Here is an 18,018-nt window from a genome sequence, read left to right as displayed (position 1 = left end):
GATAATTAAGTCTAGAAGTGATGGGAAAGTCTCAGAGGTAACTCCTATACTGCTGATCTCATTAATTGAATTTTGATAAATATATATCAAACATTCTTTTGCATAAAGGTTTTCATGCCACTGTGTTTACTCCATCTGTTCATATTGCTTGGACTTCTCCCTTTTTACCTGGTGCTTGACACCAGCATCCCTAAGCCAGAGACTTCTCTTTCTGGATGGGTTTGGGGTTTTTTTGTTTGCTGATTTGTTTTTTTTGTTTTGGGTTGGGTTTTTTTTGTTGTTTTTTGTGGGGGTTTTTAGCTTTTTTGTTGTTGTTTTTGTTTTGTTGGGTTGGGGGTTTTTGTTTGGTTTTGGTGTTTTGGGGGTTTTTTGTTTGTTTGTTTGTTTTTGGTGTTTTTTGGGGGGTGGGTTTTTTGTTTGTTTGTTTCTTTGTTTTTGGTTTTTTTTCATGGGGGGTTTTCCAGTGTTCAAGAAGCGTAAATCTGTCTTGATTTAAAGATACCTCAAAGGATTTCTCCGTATCTAGTCAGACTGGCACTCTTTGAAAGCCTAACAATCACTTTGAGCCTAACAATCACTTTAGTTCATTTCAATTGCTAGGTATTTTTAGACACTGGGGAACATTAAACCTGGCTTCATTCTTGCAAAACGGGAGATTTCATTCTTGATTGGAAAACTGCAAAAGTATCAAAAAGTAAAACAAGTCTAAAAACCACTTGCTAGTACCACCATTCCTTAGCTGTGTCCATGTTGTAGCACTAGTTTGTAGAGATTTGGAACTCTCCATTAGCTGTTCCAGCAGACTATGTGGAACTGGCTGAAGGGTTTGAGCTCCCTGTCTTTCCTTTTTTCTTGTAACGAACTCTCCTTTTTATGTCTCCTGTTTGCTTAAACTTTTTTTCTTCTTTGACAAAAGCCATCAAGCCTTAGTAGCATGAAAATCGTGTATCAAACATGGCTTTGACTGATTGCTTCTCCTTTCTTTTCTGTGATTGGGTGACTCCCTCTTGTCTGAGCACCTTTGAATTTATATTGCCTTTATATAGCAAAGTGTGTGTGTATATATATATATATATACATGCACACATATTTATACCTTTATGTGTATATATAGATATAAAAACTTCTTCAGAGTACTAAGTATTAATTATGTTTGACTGATAATTTCTAGTCTAAAAGAACTCAATGTATGTAATTTATATTAAGATGACAGTTGACAGGCTTGCATTCAAGTTGCTTCTATAAGCTATTTCCTCCTCAATTCATTCTTTTTGAAAGTTTACAGACATTTGTTAGACCTGTTGGATAACCCAGTTTTTTGAAAAGCCTATTCCTTAATGAATTTGTTGGAGCAGAGTCTGATTTTTTCTTCTTTTGAGGCTGTAGGAGATATCTGATAACAGGGCACTGACTTTCATAGCTGTAATGTGCTTTTCAGTAATCTAAAATGTGTAATTATATCTGGCGGAATGAGCCAGAGGGAAAGAAAATACAACCAAATAATGGGTTGAATGGTGCATGAAAGCTTCTTCTGAAAGTAGTCACAAGACTTTTTCATGCTATATTTACAGTTTTCTAGGTAATTCTTAGAGAAGATGAGCAGGATTTTGGGACTAGCCAGCTCCACTGTTTGATAGCTTTGGTATTATGCCTTAGTACGATCTTGAACAAGACGCTTGGTTTGCCTGTCAGCTTTCCACTGCAGATCAGACTGTATTAGGAAGGCATATATTTCAGGGTTGATTTTTGCTACATTTCCTTAATTTTAGGAACTGGTATGCAATTAGCATGATGCAAAAATCTTGGTCTTGATTTACTTTTGCAGGGGAGGATAGTCTTTCTGTCCTCATTCTGCTGAGAACCTTTCAAGCCGTGTTCCAAGGCAGGGCAAACATGAATATAGGAAATAATTCCTCTGACTCCTTTGCTAAGAGTATTCCCTGATGTTTTATAGAATGACCTAACTTCTTAAATCAGTGGCTGTCAAGAAAAATTACTCAGCTATGTAAAACCTGAAATGAGTTCCTAATTCTGCCTTTTTTATCCCTCTCTATTTCTGGTTAGATCTTTGTGGCATTTCGTAACTGTCAGTTTTTCTTGTATGGATACTTTAGAGTGTTCAATAGAATGATTGATCCATACCTTTGTCCAAAAGAGGATTAAAAGTTGCTGAAGAGATTTGTTTCTGCATCAAATCAAAGTAAAAGTAAATACAATTTTTGTTGAGTAAATTGCACCTCTGGTTATGTCCTTAAGTTTTTCCTCCTTAAGGTGGCTTAGTATTCAGAGGAGTCAAAGCAAAAATGGAAGCAGAGAGAGATCACAAACAGGCAATATGCTGACACTTTTTTGGAGGCTGAGCTGGCCCTTCTGCATGCTCTAATTGATGTCAGGTCTTATTTAGCCGTAGCTGTAAGGGCATGTAGCCAAAAGTCCATGAAGACTCAGGATGGAAATTTACTCCCATAGACCTAGGCTGAAGTTTAAAATAAACGTGCAGGAGATACATGCTGAGCTGCATCTATAAGCTTCTGTGCACTATCTCATGGGCTTTGGCAGCACTGGATTAAACGGCAGTGAAGAAGTTTGGAAGCAGGGGTCAATGGTCTGATTTGCAAGTTATATCCCTGTCATATCCTCCACCTTCAGAGAGGCATGAACATCACCATTATTTCTTGCAGGAGTGTTCAGATGAGTCCTCACGTAAGAACCATCCATTCTGTTCCTGTTAAAATGGGAACCATTTGGTTTCTTAATTGAACTTTAAAAAAAAAAAAGAAAAGAAAAAGTTACTGCATAAAAAAGGGAGCCTTGAGCCCAATTTTGCTCTGATAGTCTATGTGAATGTTTTGCACCAGCCTAGCAGTGTGCTGAAGGGCCACCACTAGAGATGAATTTAGTTAACTACCATTCATTCAGTCCCTGGCAGATCTTGTGTGTTGTCAACAAAGAAGCAGTTAATGCCAATTATGAGGAGTTTTGTGATGTTGGTATCTCTGTAGTCCTTGCCTGAGGCCTGCCAAGCTCATTTCAAAAAGGGCACCAGTCAATATAATGATTATCAGTTACTGCTCTTAGGATTCACAACAGGCTGGGAATTTCCTTTATTGTAGTTACGAGCAGTCTCTGGTTTTGAGTAGGTTTTGTTATTAGAAATAGCAGTTTTGTCTGCCTGTGGTAGGGCTTAACAAGAGTGGAGTAGGCAGCAGTGGCTAGATCCTTAGTGTGGGAGGTGCATGCATGCAGTGAAAATAGGAAGCTCAGAGATTTCTCTCTAGGCCAGTGAGCCATCCAGTACATCCGATTGGTTGCTCTTCTGTTCTCAAGTCATTCCTCTGCCAGCTCTAGCTCCTGCTCTCATCTTCCCAGTGTCGGATGGCCATTAGGAAGGCAGCTTGTGTTGTTTGTCCTGAGGCAGGCATGTAGTTTGAACCATTATTGTGTATTGTCTTGTCTAGCTTTTTGTCATGCATATATCCTGATTCAGAAATTCATACTTACTCTGGAAGGTAGTGAAGAGTCAAGGAAACAAATGGATCTCCAAAGACTCTGCTTTTTGTTTCATCACAAGGTGTGCAGGACAGTCCAGTGATTCAAACATCATCTGTTCATTTTCATCGTCCAATAAACCTATGGCCAGTTTATGGCACAGTCCCTGCTTGGGAGCTGGGGTTCAAATACCCACAGATCACTTATGGCAAAGGTGATAGCTCAGTCCCACCTTTTAGATGTTGGGCAGATGCTTCCAACTTCATAGAAATTCTCCTTGGAAGTACATCTGTAAGTTTCAGGAATTCACAGGGCATAAAATAAACAACAATCATCAGGGATTCCCAAATTATTTTAATGTGTGACCTTTTCCTTTGCAGTAGCTACTCTTTAGGGGGGAAAACTAGGTCAGAAAATGTAGAAAGTGTCTTTTTTTTTTTTCTTCTGATAAAGAATGTCTTAGTGCATCACCTAAGAACCTTTACTCTTTCAGTGATCAAAGGTAGATAATGTAAACCAGCTGGCTTCAAACAAGGCCCAAGAAAGTTCTTAAATACTAATTTTATTGGGAGGGTTGACTTCTGGCCTTGTGCTACCATCACAGCTGACCCGTTTGGCATTTCCTACCTGTATAACGTGACTGTGTTTTGCTAAAGAGCAATGAGCATTACAGAGCAATTTGGTAAGTTTTGACAAGTAGGCATAGGAACAGAACTTTTGGTACAGATCTCAGTTCTCAAACTCAGTCATGAAGAGTGAGGGATTAGAAAAGAAGATACTTTGCCCAATATTTGCAGTACTATTAGAAAGTATTGGTATCTTTCTGAACACTGAAGTTGATTCTTCAGCTGTTCTTACCCCCCTGCATTTATCTGTGTGAAACTGCAACTGTATCTCTAGGCTTACACTCCCTTTACTTTGGTGGCAGCCAAACCTCTGTTTTGAAATAGATGTGGTTGTAAACTGCAAGTAGAAACAGGCACACGTGGCCACTGGATGTCACCATTCCTTCATACAAATAAGGTCAGCTAGCACATATTTTGCATTTTCTAATATTTCTTGAGTAACATGTCTACTCAGTATTCAGAGTAGGAAGGCTGCAAATTTTTGCTTTGTCTTTGAAAGTGTGTGCAGAGTCTTTGTATCCTTAATGTACAATGTCAGTCTTCAAGATAAGAGAAGGAAGGTGGGTCTCTCATGGTGCTTGATAAAGGGGTGTGAAGTGTGTGCTGGTTGTGGCTTTAAGAAAAGTAAAATAACATTTTTTTTTAATCTAGGGCAAAAACTATGACTTTAAACTTTGTGTATTGTCTAAATCTTGATGCCTGCATCAGGGTGAAGGACATATTTTACCTCATGCTGACACTCCAGTGTTCAAATAATGCCCTCTCAAAAAAGGCATAGTCCACATGAAATCCTGAAAGGCATTTTCTTGCTTTCCAACTCAAAGGTAAATCCCTCAGGTGCTTTTTGACAGAACCCTTGCCTTGCTGCATCCTGTCACTAACTGCTCCATGTGGCACCTACCTCTGAAACATCATCAATGGGGTGCTGTCATATGCTGAATAAAAAATCCTCCTGGGTAAACAGATTGGTTTATTTACCTCATACAGCCCAAATACTGAAGCCTTAGGATAATTATAATAATGTGAAGTGCATTTTGGAGGCATATTACTTAATTTAGGTGTATCGCTTGTCTGTGTCCATTTAACTTGAGTAGACATATGAAGCGAGTTTCTTCAGAAGGCAATTCCACATTTATTTCTCCTAATGCAAAGTTAGCTTAAGAAACCCCCGTGTTGGTCATGTCCTCTCAGTTATGCTCATACAGCTGATCAGGTGGAGTCTATCAAAAACAAGCAAAAACCCATCCCAAACCACACCAGAACCACTGCCGTGCTGTTACTGGTTTGCCAGGAGATGAAAACTGAAATGAGCATGTTCACCACTTTTCCCAAATGCTGAGCCGTAAATATGGTCGCCCTAGAAGAAAGAGCACCCAGAATAGTTTCTTAACCTTTTTTACCCTATTACTTGATGTTCAGAGAAGTTTTCCTTAGATTCCACATAGGCCTTGACAGTTCAGGAATACTTCCAACATCTTATTAGATGCTGACATATTTTCAGAGTAGGAATTTTCATTTTGCTGTTAGTTTGGTGTTTGGCATATATGACCTCCCTGGCTTCTATCGTTGTGGTGGTAAATAGGGGAAATAGTTGGACTATGACTGACTTAATATTGGTTGCTGCTTTATTTGTGCATGTTGTAAATGTAGTGTGTGTGATAAATGAAAACAAAAGCTATCAAAACCTTGTAGGAACCACTTTGGATCAGTTTGAGGTTTGTTGAGGGAGGAGATGATTGCAGAGAAGCAATATTTTGACTATCACTGCAAGGAACAATCTAGAAAAGTGAATCTTTGAATTCAATAGCCATTGCTTTATTTTAATTCAATAGCTGTTTATTTATATTGGCCTCAAGCACAACTGGAGGATGCTTTAAACAGATTACTTATGTGGACTGAAAGAAACAAGAGTTTTAAAATGGAGTTTGACACCTCCAGCCTTTCCTTTGTCAGTAAGACAATGTCTTCAATTTTACTCAGTCCTCAGCCTTGTTGCATGTGATGCTCATGTACTTTCATCCTGTTTTGTCTCCAATTTCTGGCACAAGAAAAAGAATGAGGTTGCTAAAATGTTTTGGCTCTTGTGTCCTAGTCTTTCTTATGCCTCTTATGGTACAGGTTGCGTGAGTATTTACTTGCATTAAGTGTTTCCCACCAAAGTGAAGCAGTGCCTGAATTGGTGCTTCTTGAGAGGTGCAGAGCAATTTGATGGCAAAGCAGTGATTATTTTGCTGTGGCTCGTTTTGGAGCAGTGTTTGTCAACTGAGGATTCATCTGCCAAGTGACAAAAAGCAGCTTCTAGCATTTGATGCTGGTACATGAGCCGCATTGCTGAAGTCAAAATCCTAATGAAATACTTTGATTCAGGGTTTCAGGATCTGGTGTTCTGCCATTCCCCTTTTTTATTTTGAGCTGTACATGGTCATAATCTTAGCAGCAAGCACAGGAGAATACAAATGCACATAAAACATTTGACCTGCAACAGAAAGCTAGTAAGCCCAGGGTCTTTAAGGAGAAGTGAGTTATTTAATGACATCTTGTGTTTGCTTTCTGTATTTAGTATGCTGCTGCTTCTTCTGGTCTTTGTTGTTCTCTGTAGGTAATTTCAGACATGCTTGTGACAGTCAGGTTACCTTGTTTTGTTCCCAGACCAGCAGTTTTGAAACAGCAGTGTGGAAACAAGTCACTTGTAGAATATGTTGTGAGGTTCTCCGTGATGGAAAGATAAGCCTTGATCGTCCCAGTTGATCCTTGAGCAGTTGCCCTCATTTGGCAAGCTCTTTGAGCTAACCCTGTTTCCTATTGCAATACATCTGGGTCACTGGAAAAATATGTGTTTAGGAGGAATGCATGAGGTAGGCAAACCAGGTTACATCATGCTCAGAGTTTGTCAGGCCATGACTGCTTCCTAGCTTGTCCTGAGTCTTGTTCAGGGGAATCCAGGTAACATGGATATTATTTTCATTCAGTTCATGCTCGCTGAGAAGGATCAGGGCTCGTGAAAACTTTCCTGTATGTTTATCAGACCAGTGCCAGATGACATCAGGAGGATGTCGCTCAAAACACTTGAATAGTCTTTAATTCATTATAGCAGTCATTAAAAGAACCTCTGGAGTCAGTTGCATGTGGTAGGTGTGGAATATGCCACTACTTACATGGCCAATGGCTAAGCCATGCCTTCAGAGCTGCATATTGGAGTTCTGGGTCCCTCAAGTGGTACCTCAAAACTTGATAGTTGAGTGGGGGGAAAGGTGTTCATGTGCCTTTGTGTTCTGTGTGATAACACATTTACACAGGAGCAGCACCACACAAAACCTACGCTGTTTGGTCAGGTACTGTAGATGTCATCAAAACTCAGAAGTGAAGCCTCCATCTCTAAAAGATGCAAATGCCTCAAGGTTTTTTTGTGCTTGTGTCATGATATTGACTGAGTCCCATTTTTAATAGTATGTAAAATTAGAAATAAAAATAGAGGCACTAAAAGCAAAGCAAAGATTATATGAACTAGAGAGTAGTTCTGTAGTTCTCAAAACTCACTGCTGTGAAGTAGTGTAGACAGGGTTTACTGATCATATGTTTTACTGTTTTACATGCGTGCTTTTGTTTGTATTATGAGAGGATTATAAAATCACTGTAATTTAATTTTTACTCATTTTTTTCCTCTAATCTCTCATGTAAATCTTTTTGATACATGAAACATGAATCCTTGGATCAAAGTCACCAACCTCAGTTACAGTACTCGGTGAAGTGATTTGTCACCAGTAAGACTTTCCCATCCTCTGAGAGGCAGACATTTAGCATATTCATCAGGTTGTATCTACACTGAAGCAAACAGCATTCATATTCATGTGACTGTTTTCTCTCATGGTTTACAGATTGCCTTACCAGCATAAGCTAACTTTGAATTTTTTAGGACATTTATTTTTGGTATTTTATAACTAAACCTTGAGAGCTCTGACCTAAGAAGAGGCGGTGGATGAATTTTATTGGCTTGAAGTGAGAGTCAGGGAAAGAAGAACTTTCCTTGCTGCAGGAAAAGTGCTAAAATACAAGTGGTTTTGGTTTTTTTCTTCCTTACATATATTTGCACGTCTGTGGAGTTCCAGAGCTGTCTGGTATTTCCTCTGCACTGCTGGTAGTTGTCCCTTCTCATCCATTTCAAAATTTTTCTTCTCCCCAGATTGGTCCCCAGAATCCTTCACATTGTTCCCAGTTCCTGGGATGGCACTGGGAGAAGCAGCAGCATAGGCAGGGCCTTGGAGGCTGCTCCTTGTCTATGTTTGAGAAGTATGATAAGACCAGATAGATACAAGTTGGTGGGCCATTGTCATTTGCTTGGTGCTGTGCTATTGCCATTGTCATTTAAGCAAATATATTAAGAAAAGAGCCTTTTTTTTTTTTTTTTTTTTGGTGGGGAAGAATGACATAGGCAGGGCCATGCAAAGTGACTTGGTCTATTAGGAGGTATTGGTAAGAGCTATTAAAATGTCCTGAAAATGCAAGCCTTTATTTCATATAAGGGCGAGCAGAGATCTTGAATTCCGAGCCTTTAAAAACACACAAAGCCAGCAGTTCTCTGCATATGTATTCAAGGTGTCTATTTCTCTGTGTGTTACCATGTACCAGACTGCTGCTCTTTGCTGTGGCAGGACAGCAGAGCACTGTGAGAGAAGCAGAACTCACTCTGTGCTTTAAGTGATGGGTCAAGTCACATGAGAGTAGTAGTATTAAATTGCTGTAGCTAGATGAGGTTGGGTTTAGGTGTTAAGATATAGATTGCCAGTGGATCTTCTGACAAGGGCCTCCAGTTGAAGACTTAGGAACTCTGTGCTGTTTCCATCCGTATAAATTCTCTATGTATTGACTTTCTCTATAGAAAGTTCTAGGTGATAAAATAACAGGCACAGGAGAGGTTACTTCTAGTTACTTCACTAGCTCTCAAAATATTTTTTTATGCTGAATTAGTTGATTTTACCCACTCCCCAACATTAAATGTATTCACAATCCTGGTAGGATTTGCACTGCATTAAAATATCAGAAGTCTCTTTAAGACCTGTTTTACTGCTGAAAATTCTGAGTTTTGCAGTTGGGCACTATATGATTATAGTACTTTGTCATTTAAGTCCTCTTTGTTCCTTCTTTCCTTTGCTAATGTATAATAAGGTACTTTATTATGTAACAAAGCACCTTAATTTAAAGCTACTTTTGTTGTTTCTCTGTGTTATGTTCACATGAACTTCTAACTTTATCCTAGATGTTAAAAACTATACTTGTGACTTTGGTTTTGGCTTGTTCTCTTTTGTAATGAATAAGTTCATATGTTTAAGTTGGAGATAAATGAGACATAGAAATACCTGTAAACAGAATGGTTAAAAATTTTAACAGTGGCTTACTGTATACAAATGGTTAATATATATTAATCTCTTAATAGCTGGGAATTCAGTAAGATCAAAGTAACATTTCTAAAAGATGAAGGTTGTTTGAACTTTTTGATGTGTTGCTGTTGGGGGCTGAGTTTGAGCTTTTAAATTTGCTCTTCTTGGGTTTTCACAGGTAGGGGACTAATGAGTTAACAGGCTGTTTTAACTAATTATGCAGATATTACATTGAAATGCTCTCCTAATTTAAATATTGACTGGGCAGAACAATTATATCCTTGTCTCCATTTATAAACGGAAAATTATATCCTTGTCTCCATTTATAATCAGAAAGTATCTTACAGAGGAGACCAGAACAATTAACATGACCTTAAACACAAGTTTGACAAAAGTATGAATGCACGAGTGCAAAGCCTAAATAGTTCCACAGCAGTCCACACACTAAAGATGGGACTTAAAATGTCCACAGCTTTCTCATCTTTTATGTTTTACTGAACACTTTGATTTTACTTCGTGCCTCAAATCTTGTGCTGATTTGTTTTTCTTCTTTATTCTCTTTCAGAAAGATGAGGTGTACCTCAACTTGGTGCTGGACTATGTTCCTGAAACAGTATACAGAGTTGCCAGACATTATAGTCGGGCCAAACAGACACTCCCTATGATTTATGTCAAGGTAGGTAACTGACAGATGTGGTTAGGAGAAGCAAGATATTACAGAAATACATCGTGGATACTATTTTCTGACATAATAGTAAATTTTCTGAAATGTTTAGAAGCAAATAGATCTTGAGGCAAGGAAAAATATAGAATTACTTGTTGTTATTGCGAAGGAAGAATAGAGGGTTGAGACTTAAACACTTGCAATTTCTGACCTTACAGAAATCTTGGAATGGGTCGGGGAGACTGAGTGTGGGGGGAGTGTTTTGTCTTTGACACAGCTTGGATGGAGACTGAGACCAGCCAGATTAGCAGCTTTCAGTTTCCTGAGATGGTGAAGACATAATAGAACAAAGGTCAGGAACTGAAAGAGGATGTCAAGAGGATGTTCTCTAATCTGTTATCTTCCCCTTTTCCTGACATATGAGTAAGGGTTCATGTGCTTTTGTTGTGGTCATGAAAGGCACATTTTTGTTTCTACTTGAAGCTCATTGGCTCATGTCTTCAAAAGCTACGTGGGGTAAGGTGCTTGTATGCACACTGTAGTTTCAAAATCTTGCTCAAGTTGTCTATATCTTTTACACAGAAGTTAAAGTAAGTAAAATTTCTCATTTGCTGTCCAACATGGGACCCATCTGGGGCCTCATAGTTCTGTTTTGTATATTGTGGTGACCACAATCCACACACTAGTGAATGATGATGTTTTCACATGACGTTAACTTGTTAACTTGGCACACAGGTAATATTTAATGGAAATTACCCGCAAAATTTCCTGATGCATATTGATTTCTCCAGACACCTCTTTAAAAGTATAATGCCTAATGTAAGGGTTGGCTTAAGAAAAAACTTCAGTTTGGTTGAAAGAAGATGAAAGTTTCAAAGGTGAAAGCTACAAATAGTAATTATTTCAATAATGAAGTTTTGTGCCATAACTACAGGCATAAATTGGAAATGGCATGTCTCTGCAATAGGCATCACTTTTGCCTGATTTTTAAGAAAGCACAGAATTTTATCATCCAGCAGACTTCAAGGTCACTCTCTTTGGTCTCTTGGTGAAACATCATGTCTTCAGGTTATATGCTCCCCAAAATCTGTAGGCTTGGTTTTTGATAAATTGTTTCTATACCTTTTGTCAGTATTCTTGCCCTAATAGTTCTCTGTTGTGGGAACTTGAGAAAATTGTCCTTCCTTACACTTTCAGAGAAAAATCTGCTTCAACTCTTTCATCTTGCAGGATGCCTGGGACTTCCTGTTCCATGTAGTCTGGATAGCTATTCTTATTTTCCTGGCAAGGCTTTTATGTAATCCTGTATTTAAAAAGATCATGTTACCTTAATGTCATTAAAGATTTTGCAATTTTCCCGGCATCTTGGCTACACAAAGGTCAGATCATACCTATTTGTTCACTTCTGATGGATAACTAGGCAGGCAGAGAGCTGCTTTTCCCTGGGTAACAAAGAAACTTAAAGCTGCACAGAAGCTGTTCTAGTAATTTTCTGATTAATTTTTATTTGTAATTTCTAACCTGCTGTAAGGAGTCCTTGGAAATTTTGCATTCGCTGTGTGGAGATGAAAGGCATACTTCAAAAATCCCACATTTGTTGACTTGACCCCTCAAGTTAGAGCAGTCTTTTGCATTATTTTGCAATACACTTGCACAATACATACTTGAGGAACTAGAACAGGCAATTCGGAAAAAATGTTTGTTTGCTTTTCTTTGTGCAGAGTTGTGGTTTTCAGAAACAAGTATGAAAACCAGAGGCCTAGAGCCAAAATTCAAACAATTCTCTTCCCTCTCCTACTTTCCTGCCAAACAAACAACAAAAAACAAGGGGGAGAGAAAGTGTGGCGACAAAGATAATGGTGAAAGAGAGGCAAACATGACCTGATATCCATATCAAGTAATTGCACCTGATTATATAGACCATTAAAGGTGAACTGTGGAAAAATGTGCTTGTGAAAGAAAAGTGTGGAGTTGCATCTCTGGTATAGTGTCCTGCCTGTAGCTTGATTTTAAGTGGAAACTTGTGGGGACACAACAAAAATAAAAAATAATCTGGCAGCTTTTTGTCAACCTGAAAACAGGGATTTCCATGCCTTTATGACTGTATATGCTATACATCCTTAATTGTATCCAGGAGCTTTTTATTTTCCATAACAAAAAATATGTATCTCCAGAAGCTGGACATCCTCCCCCTGCCCTGTAAGCTTGGTTGAAGTTCTTGGCTTCATAATACCTCCTCTTGCTGTGTTCTTCCTTGCTAAGGAGTTAGCCAGCCCTGGAAAGTGGGCAGAGAAAACTCTCCCTCAGCATACTTTTTTGTTGTGCCTTGCATAAGCTTATTTTGAACAGTTGGTTTTATTTGCCTTCTGTTTTTGTCCAGAGATTTGAAATTAAAATGACTCTGTCCCCACAGCAAGAAACACTGGGAGATTCACTTCAGTGACAGGCTGAGACACTACCCTTGTCTTTGGGCAATATTTAATATAGCTTCACTAGCTAAAGGGTTTTCTTTTGGATTTTGTGGGACCTTTTTTTTAGTTGTTTGTTTGTTTGGGGGTTTTTTAATAACCTGGAATACTTCACTGCTGTGAAGAGGCTGATTTGTTGAGCAAACTGAAACACCTTTATTTTGTGTATGCTTTTTATGATTGCCATTATTTACAAATGTTGGAAAACTGGCACAATTATTTCTTTAGGATTATGCTAATTATGCTATTTCAAAGGACACATAAAAAGATTTGAACCACGTGTGTGTATATGTAGCAAAGGGTGTGTGGGGAAGGTATGCAAATACCTTGCCCACCTTCATAGCCCTAATATGCATTCAGTATGGTCTTTTTCTCGGTGTTTTTGTTTTTCTTCTAATAAGGGTTTGTGCTAAACTAATTGTTTACCCTGATTTGACTGGTATTTCTTTGTTCCAGTTGTACATGTATCAGCTGTTCCGGAGTTTAGCCTATATCCATTCCTTTGGGATCTGCCACCGGGATATAAAACCACAGAACCTCTTGCTGGACCCTGATACAGCTGTTCTAAAACTCTGTGACTTTGGAAGGTAAGCACATTAGTGACCTGAAACTTGGTGAAAAGATCTTCCTTCAAAGTGAACCTTGATGCAGCTTTGCCAAGAAATTCTCGGTGTCCCTTAGAAGGTCTTTATTTGTAACTTAAAAGAGGAATTACTGATATTCTATTTTCCCTCCAAAGTGATTTCAAAGGTGTGGCAGGGAAGAACTGGAAAAGGATATTAAGAGGGAGAGAATTAAACTTCATGCCTCTTATTATTGCAGGTATTAGAAAAATGAAATAAATACACCATGACATAGGGAAAATACTGCAGCATGGAAAACCAGAACCAGTTATTGCAGTGAAGTGTGTTTGGGCAAGAGAGTACAGGCGTGGTGGCATTGTAACTTAAAAAGGATGATGTTACACTAGTCAGTCTACTTGCATTTACAACAATTCACTTAGTGTTGCAAATACCATAGAGGCTCAAAATCAGAAGCAGCACTTCCAGTTGAAGCTCTTGGATAGTGGACATCTATGTTCTAGTTTGCAAAGGCACATTTATTTCCACTATGCATTCAGAATCACTTTTAGAGTCCAGCTCCCACCTTAGAACTGATACAGAAATTCTGGCAATCTGCAGTGAGACATGACATAGATTTCTCTCTGAGAAAGTTCAGTCCTTATATTGTGCTGTAACTTTGCAGACTAAAATACTTGGGGTATATGTGTGAGAGGTCACAGAAGCTGCTGTTGCTAAATTTGCTTGCCCATAGTGAATGGGAATGTCAGATGGGGGTTATTCATGCAGTGCATCGTCATGACTGGTGCCTCCAGATCTCCTCCTCAGGTCTGCCTCCCCAGCGTAGGAGCAAAGTAGGAATCATGCTGAAGTTCAAAACAGACAATGCATAAAGGCAATACTTACTATTTTTTTATCAGTGGGAATTTGTTAACTGTAGTTTCTGTACTGAAAACTGAAAACTAAGACTTTTTTAAATGGGTGATGGATATTCTTCACTGAAGGCTGAGAGGAGTGTCTGGAAAGCCAAACACTGGATTTGACTGGCTTGCCACTCTGCAGTGTTTGGTGCTATTTAGGTGAATGTCATATTTCCAAAAGGGCAGTAAGTGAAATTTTGTCTTCCAGCTCCTTTTTGTCTTGCACTTCTTAATTTAAGAAAGAAGTGTAATGTGCCCATAGACTCATGTTCCTAAAGCAACATGACCTTGTGGTCCATTCTTTTCTTGGATTCTTTTAAAGAGAAGTATTGAGGCAATACTGTGGGTTAGATCCTTCGTGGCTGATCGATTATACTATAAGAGAACCCTTCATGTTAATTGTGGATGATTAACATGTGAATACAATGGCAAAGGCTTTTTTATTCTTTGTCATCTCATACCATGCTCCTTTAAGTAGCAAAGGAGCAGAATAGTGTGATGGAAATTAAAAACCAACTGAAAAACCAACTTTTTGCAAAAAAAGCAAACCAGCAAACAAAATCCCCAAACAGACAAAAATACTGCACTCAGTCCTTGTGAGTATCCAGAGTTTTTAAACCTTAAACAATGACTACATTTGACCGAACTGTTTTCTGTCCTCTTTTCCACTGTAAACAAGCCTTTGCATCTGTCAAAAACAACTGGCAGCCAAAAATTTGACCCTGTTTTTCACCTAGATTGTATTCAGAATTTCCTTTGCTGTCCCCAGTACAAGGGTGCTTGATGGATTAGACTGATTTCACAGTGAATCAAGGAGTCAGTTTGCATCAGCTTAAAAGAACATTGTAATTCAACATTTGGGAATGGGGAGTAGGTGAAGAGTGCCAAAGCTTAATGTTGGTGTGCACAGCAATGTTGTAGCAGTGTTCATTACTGAAATACTGTTTTTTCCTTTCCAGTGCAAAACAGCTGGTTCGCGGAGAACCCAACGTGTCGTACATCTGCTCTCGGTACTACAGGGCACCAGAGTTGATCTTTGGGGCCACCGATTATACCTCCAGTATAGGTATGTGTGTGCATTTGCTTGAAATCTGTACCAGCTGCCTCAGTTTTTATCCTGTACTGAAGTGTAAAGGTTTCCAGAGATCTCTAATATAATCCCTGGGGCTGAATTTGGTTGTAAATTATTTGGTTCCACTTTTTAAATAAATACAAATGTTTTGTAGATGGTTGCTGTGCTTTCTACACCTTTTGAGATTTCAGCATTAATTACACTAGGAAAGGGGCCTTTTCAATGTAGAGGGGGAAAATCTGATTACAAGTGAAAAAAAATTTCCATGTAATGTTGCCGTTTAGTTTAAAAGTAGCTATGAGATCTCAAGCCAGAAAAGCATTTTTAGTAACTTGAATTAACTGTAAAGAATGTCTGCAGAAAACCAGCTACTGCTTCTGATGTGCTGTGGTTTAGACATAAATCTGTAATTTATTTACTTGGCTCTTAGTAAAGAGTTTATAGGGGGAGGTAAATGTGGCCTAATGATTGACTTTAAATTCTCTTTACAACTTTAATATATTGTGTACAGCAGTCCTTCTAATTCAGCCAATTCTGCTAGCTTTTACTGTCCTTTAGTCATTAATTTTGAACACAAAGAACTCTTTCTATATACCTGACACATAGCTGTGTCATGGAAATACTAAGGAAGCTGGAGGTTTGATGGAGATCAGGGAACAGCCAAGCTTTCTTACAGTAGAGAACCAAAAATGAACAGCAAAATGAAAAATATTGGAAATTAACAACAGTGTGTTGGCTGGTTGTTGGTAACTACTTGAGTTTTCAGTCAAGATACTGCCTGGGCTGCTTCTGAGTTCTAGTGCAAAAAGAGATCAGATTTGGCTCTCAGCACAACATTGGGGAACCTTTTACTTTGCTTATGGATTTGAGTCATTTAGGCAAGGTTTAATGTTTTCAAAAGGATTTTGAGATCATTATCAACTCTTGGCAGACTATGCTTATAACCAGTATATTTAAACCCACTGTGTTTGAGCTAGTGTGGAACTCAGTGGCTGGCTGACTTGTTTTAACTCTGTAGTTCTTAAAAAGGAACAAAAAACCCCACCTCAACATGTTCCTGAAGACTTCCCTGCTCTCACAATTTTTTTCCCATTAGTTACTATTCAGTATGTATTGTAGCAACTGTTGCATATCTTCCGGGTAGGAAAAAGAGGCAGAACCAAGAGTAGTCTGGGGAAAGTATGGCACAATAAAGATACAAGGGCAGAACTTACTGTTTGCTGCTGCCAGAAGTGGCAGCCCCACCTCTGCTCTTGTCCCTGGATACCCTGGCTCTCTCCGTTTACTGTTTAATTTGCTGATTCAGCATCAACTGACAAGAGATTTTGGCAGGTTAACTTCCTGCTGTGTGAGTGAGTGCAGTCAGCAGTATTGCGCAGTCCAGTAAGCAGCAAAGCCCAGGTAAAAGCAAAGTGTTTTGAGCTCATGAATGAGGGGAAGGTGGCTGATCCCATTTGACATATTTTTGCCAGCTGAGAGCTAATAGATTGGCTCAGCTGCATTATCAGAGTGCACCGAGACCTCTTGTTTCAGAGGATAGCTGCATAAAATGTGTATTTTATGTGTCAGTAGGAGAGACTGCTTTTCAGATAAGCCTATGAAGTGTCTTTTGCTCCAGCTGCAGACCCTTCTTCAAGTTGTTCTTTCCATTTTTGTTGTTTTACCTGCTGGTCTCTGAAATGGTTCTAATAAAAATTCCATTCTGAAGTGCAATTTTTCACTTGCCTCCAAAAATATCTTGAATTTCAGTCATTGTTCTGACTTCCTTGTGCCAAAAAAACCCTACCTGTCCCTCCAAGTCCTTTTTTTGAAATTTGCACTGAATTGCTTGAATATTAAGTTAATATTCCTTTGTTCCTTCCTGTCCTATCCACCTTCTTTCTTAGCAGTCTTTGGATTTGGGAGATGAGCAGGAATAAAATGCTTTTACAAGCTCTACAGTTTCCCAATGTTCTGCAATATGCTAGAAATTCGAAGGGTTAATTTTACAAACATCTAAGGAATATGTTTGTACATATTCCTTAGTTCTTGCTGGTATGCAGCAATGATGCATAGTGAGAACCCTTCCTTATTTCATGTGGGGTTGTTCATCTAAACTCATCCAGCTTGTTGGAAAACCAATCAACAAGCATATAGGGATTTATTAAAAGACGGAAAAGAGCATGTAATTATTAGTGCTTTATCCATAGCTCAGAGTATAGGGAACTGAAATGTTTCAGTTGTTGTAATGCTGCCTTTTAAACTTATATGTTGACATGCTTGGTTTTTTTAGTTCTTGTTTTTCTTGCGAGTTGTTAGCTTAAGAACCTTTTCCCGCTGTAGTCTTTCTCGCTCTGTAAGAATCACTTGTGTGTGTGTGATAACAAAAAGTGAGCTTTACATGTAAGGCTGGGATCTTTATTCCCCCAGTTAAATATCCTCTAGTAAAACTGTGGTAAAAGTAAAATCATTGAAGAATACAAAGCCAAAAAGTGTTCTAAGTAGAAATTTTCCTACATTATCTGCAAGGCTTCCAGCTGGTTTTGGGAAGGTTTTTGTTGTTTGTAAATGTCACTGCAGGGCTTAAGATTACAATGTGCTGCAATAGGATAATGACTGAAAGGATTTCTGAGCAAGAAGTCCTTTTTAAGACCAGGCAGTGACACTATTGGCCCAATACTTGACAGCACAGCCAGCTGCATTATGACAATGTCAGTTGTTAGTCATCTTGTTTAGCATTGTAACCAGGAGTTGCATTAGGCTGTCTGGCTTCATCCAGGTTGTCTTTAAACACATGAATTTATCCTCGTGACATTCCTTGCTCTTCAGTGTAGCCATTTGTTCCAGGATGTGTCTCTTCATCCT

General features: G+C 38.7%; 1 protein-coding gene across 3 annotated transcripts in view; it reads left to right on the top strand.

Annotated features, from left to right (window-relative positions):
* Positions 1-18,018, top strand: part of GSK3B (glycogen synthase kinase 3 beta) — a 149,944-nt gene that overhangs the window by 82,812 nt on the left and 49,114 nt on the right. For all 3 annotated transcript variants that reach the window (XR_005257191.1, XM_038138914.1, XM_038138908.1), the window contains exons 4-6: positions 10,056-10,166; positions 13,079-13,209; positions 15,062-15,168. Coding sequence is in view for 2 of the 3 variants with exons in the window: in XM_038138914.1 (XP_037994842.1) it covers positions 10,056-10,166; positions 13,079-13,209; positions 15,062-15,168 (349 nt within the window). In the remaining variant the exon portion in view is untranslated. The remainder of the gene's footprint in view (positions 1-10,055; positions 10,167-13,078; positions 13,210-15,061; positions 15,169-18,018) is intronic.

The sequence above is a fragment of the Motacilla alba genome, chromosome 1 (assembly GCF_015832195.1).
Source record: "Motacilla alba alba isolate MOTALB_02 chromosome 1, Motacilla_alba_V1.0_pri, whole genome shotgun sequence".
NCBI lineage: Eukaryota > Metazoa > Chordata > Aves > Passeriformes > Motacillidae > Motacilla > Motacilla alba.
Note: the sequence above shows the minus strand (reverse complement) of the source record. Positions and strands in the feature narration are given on the sequence as shown.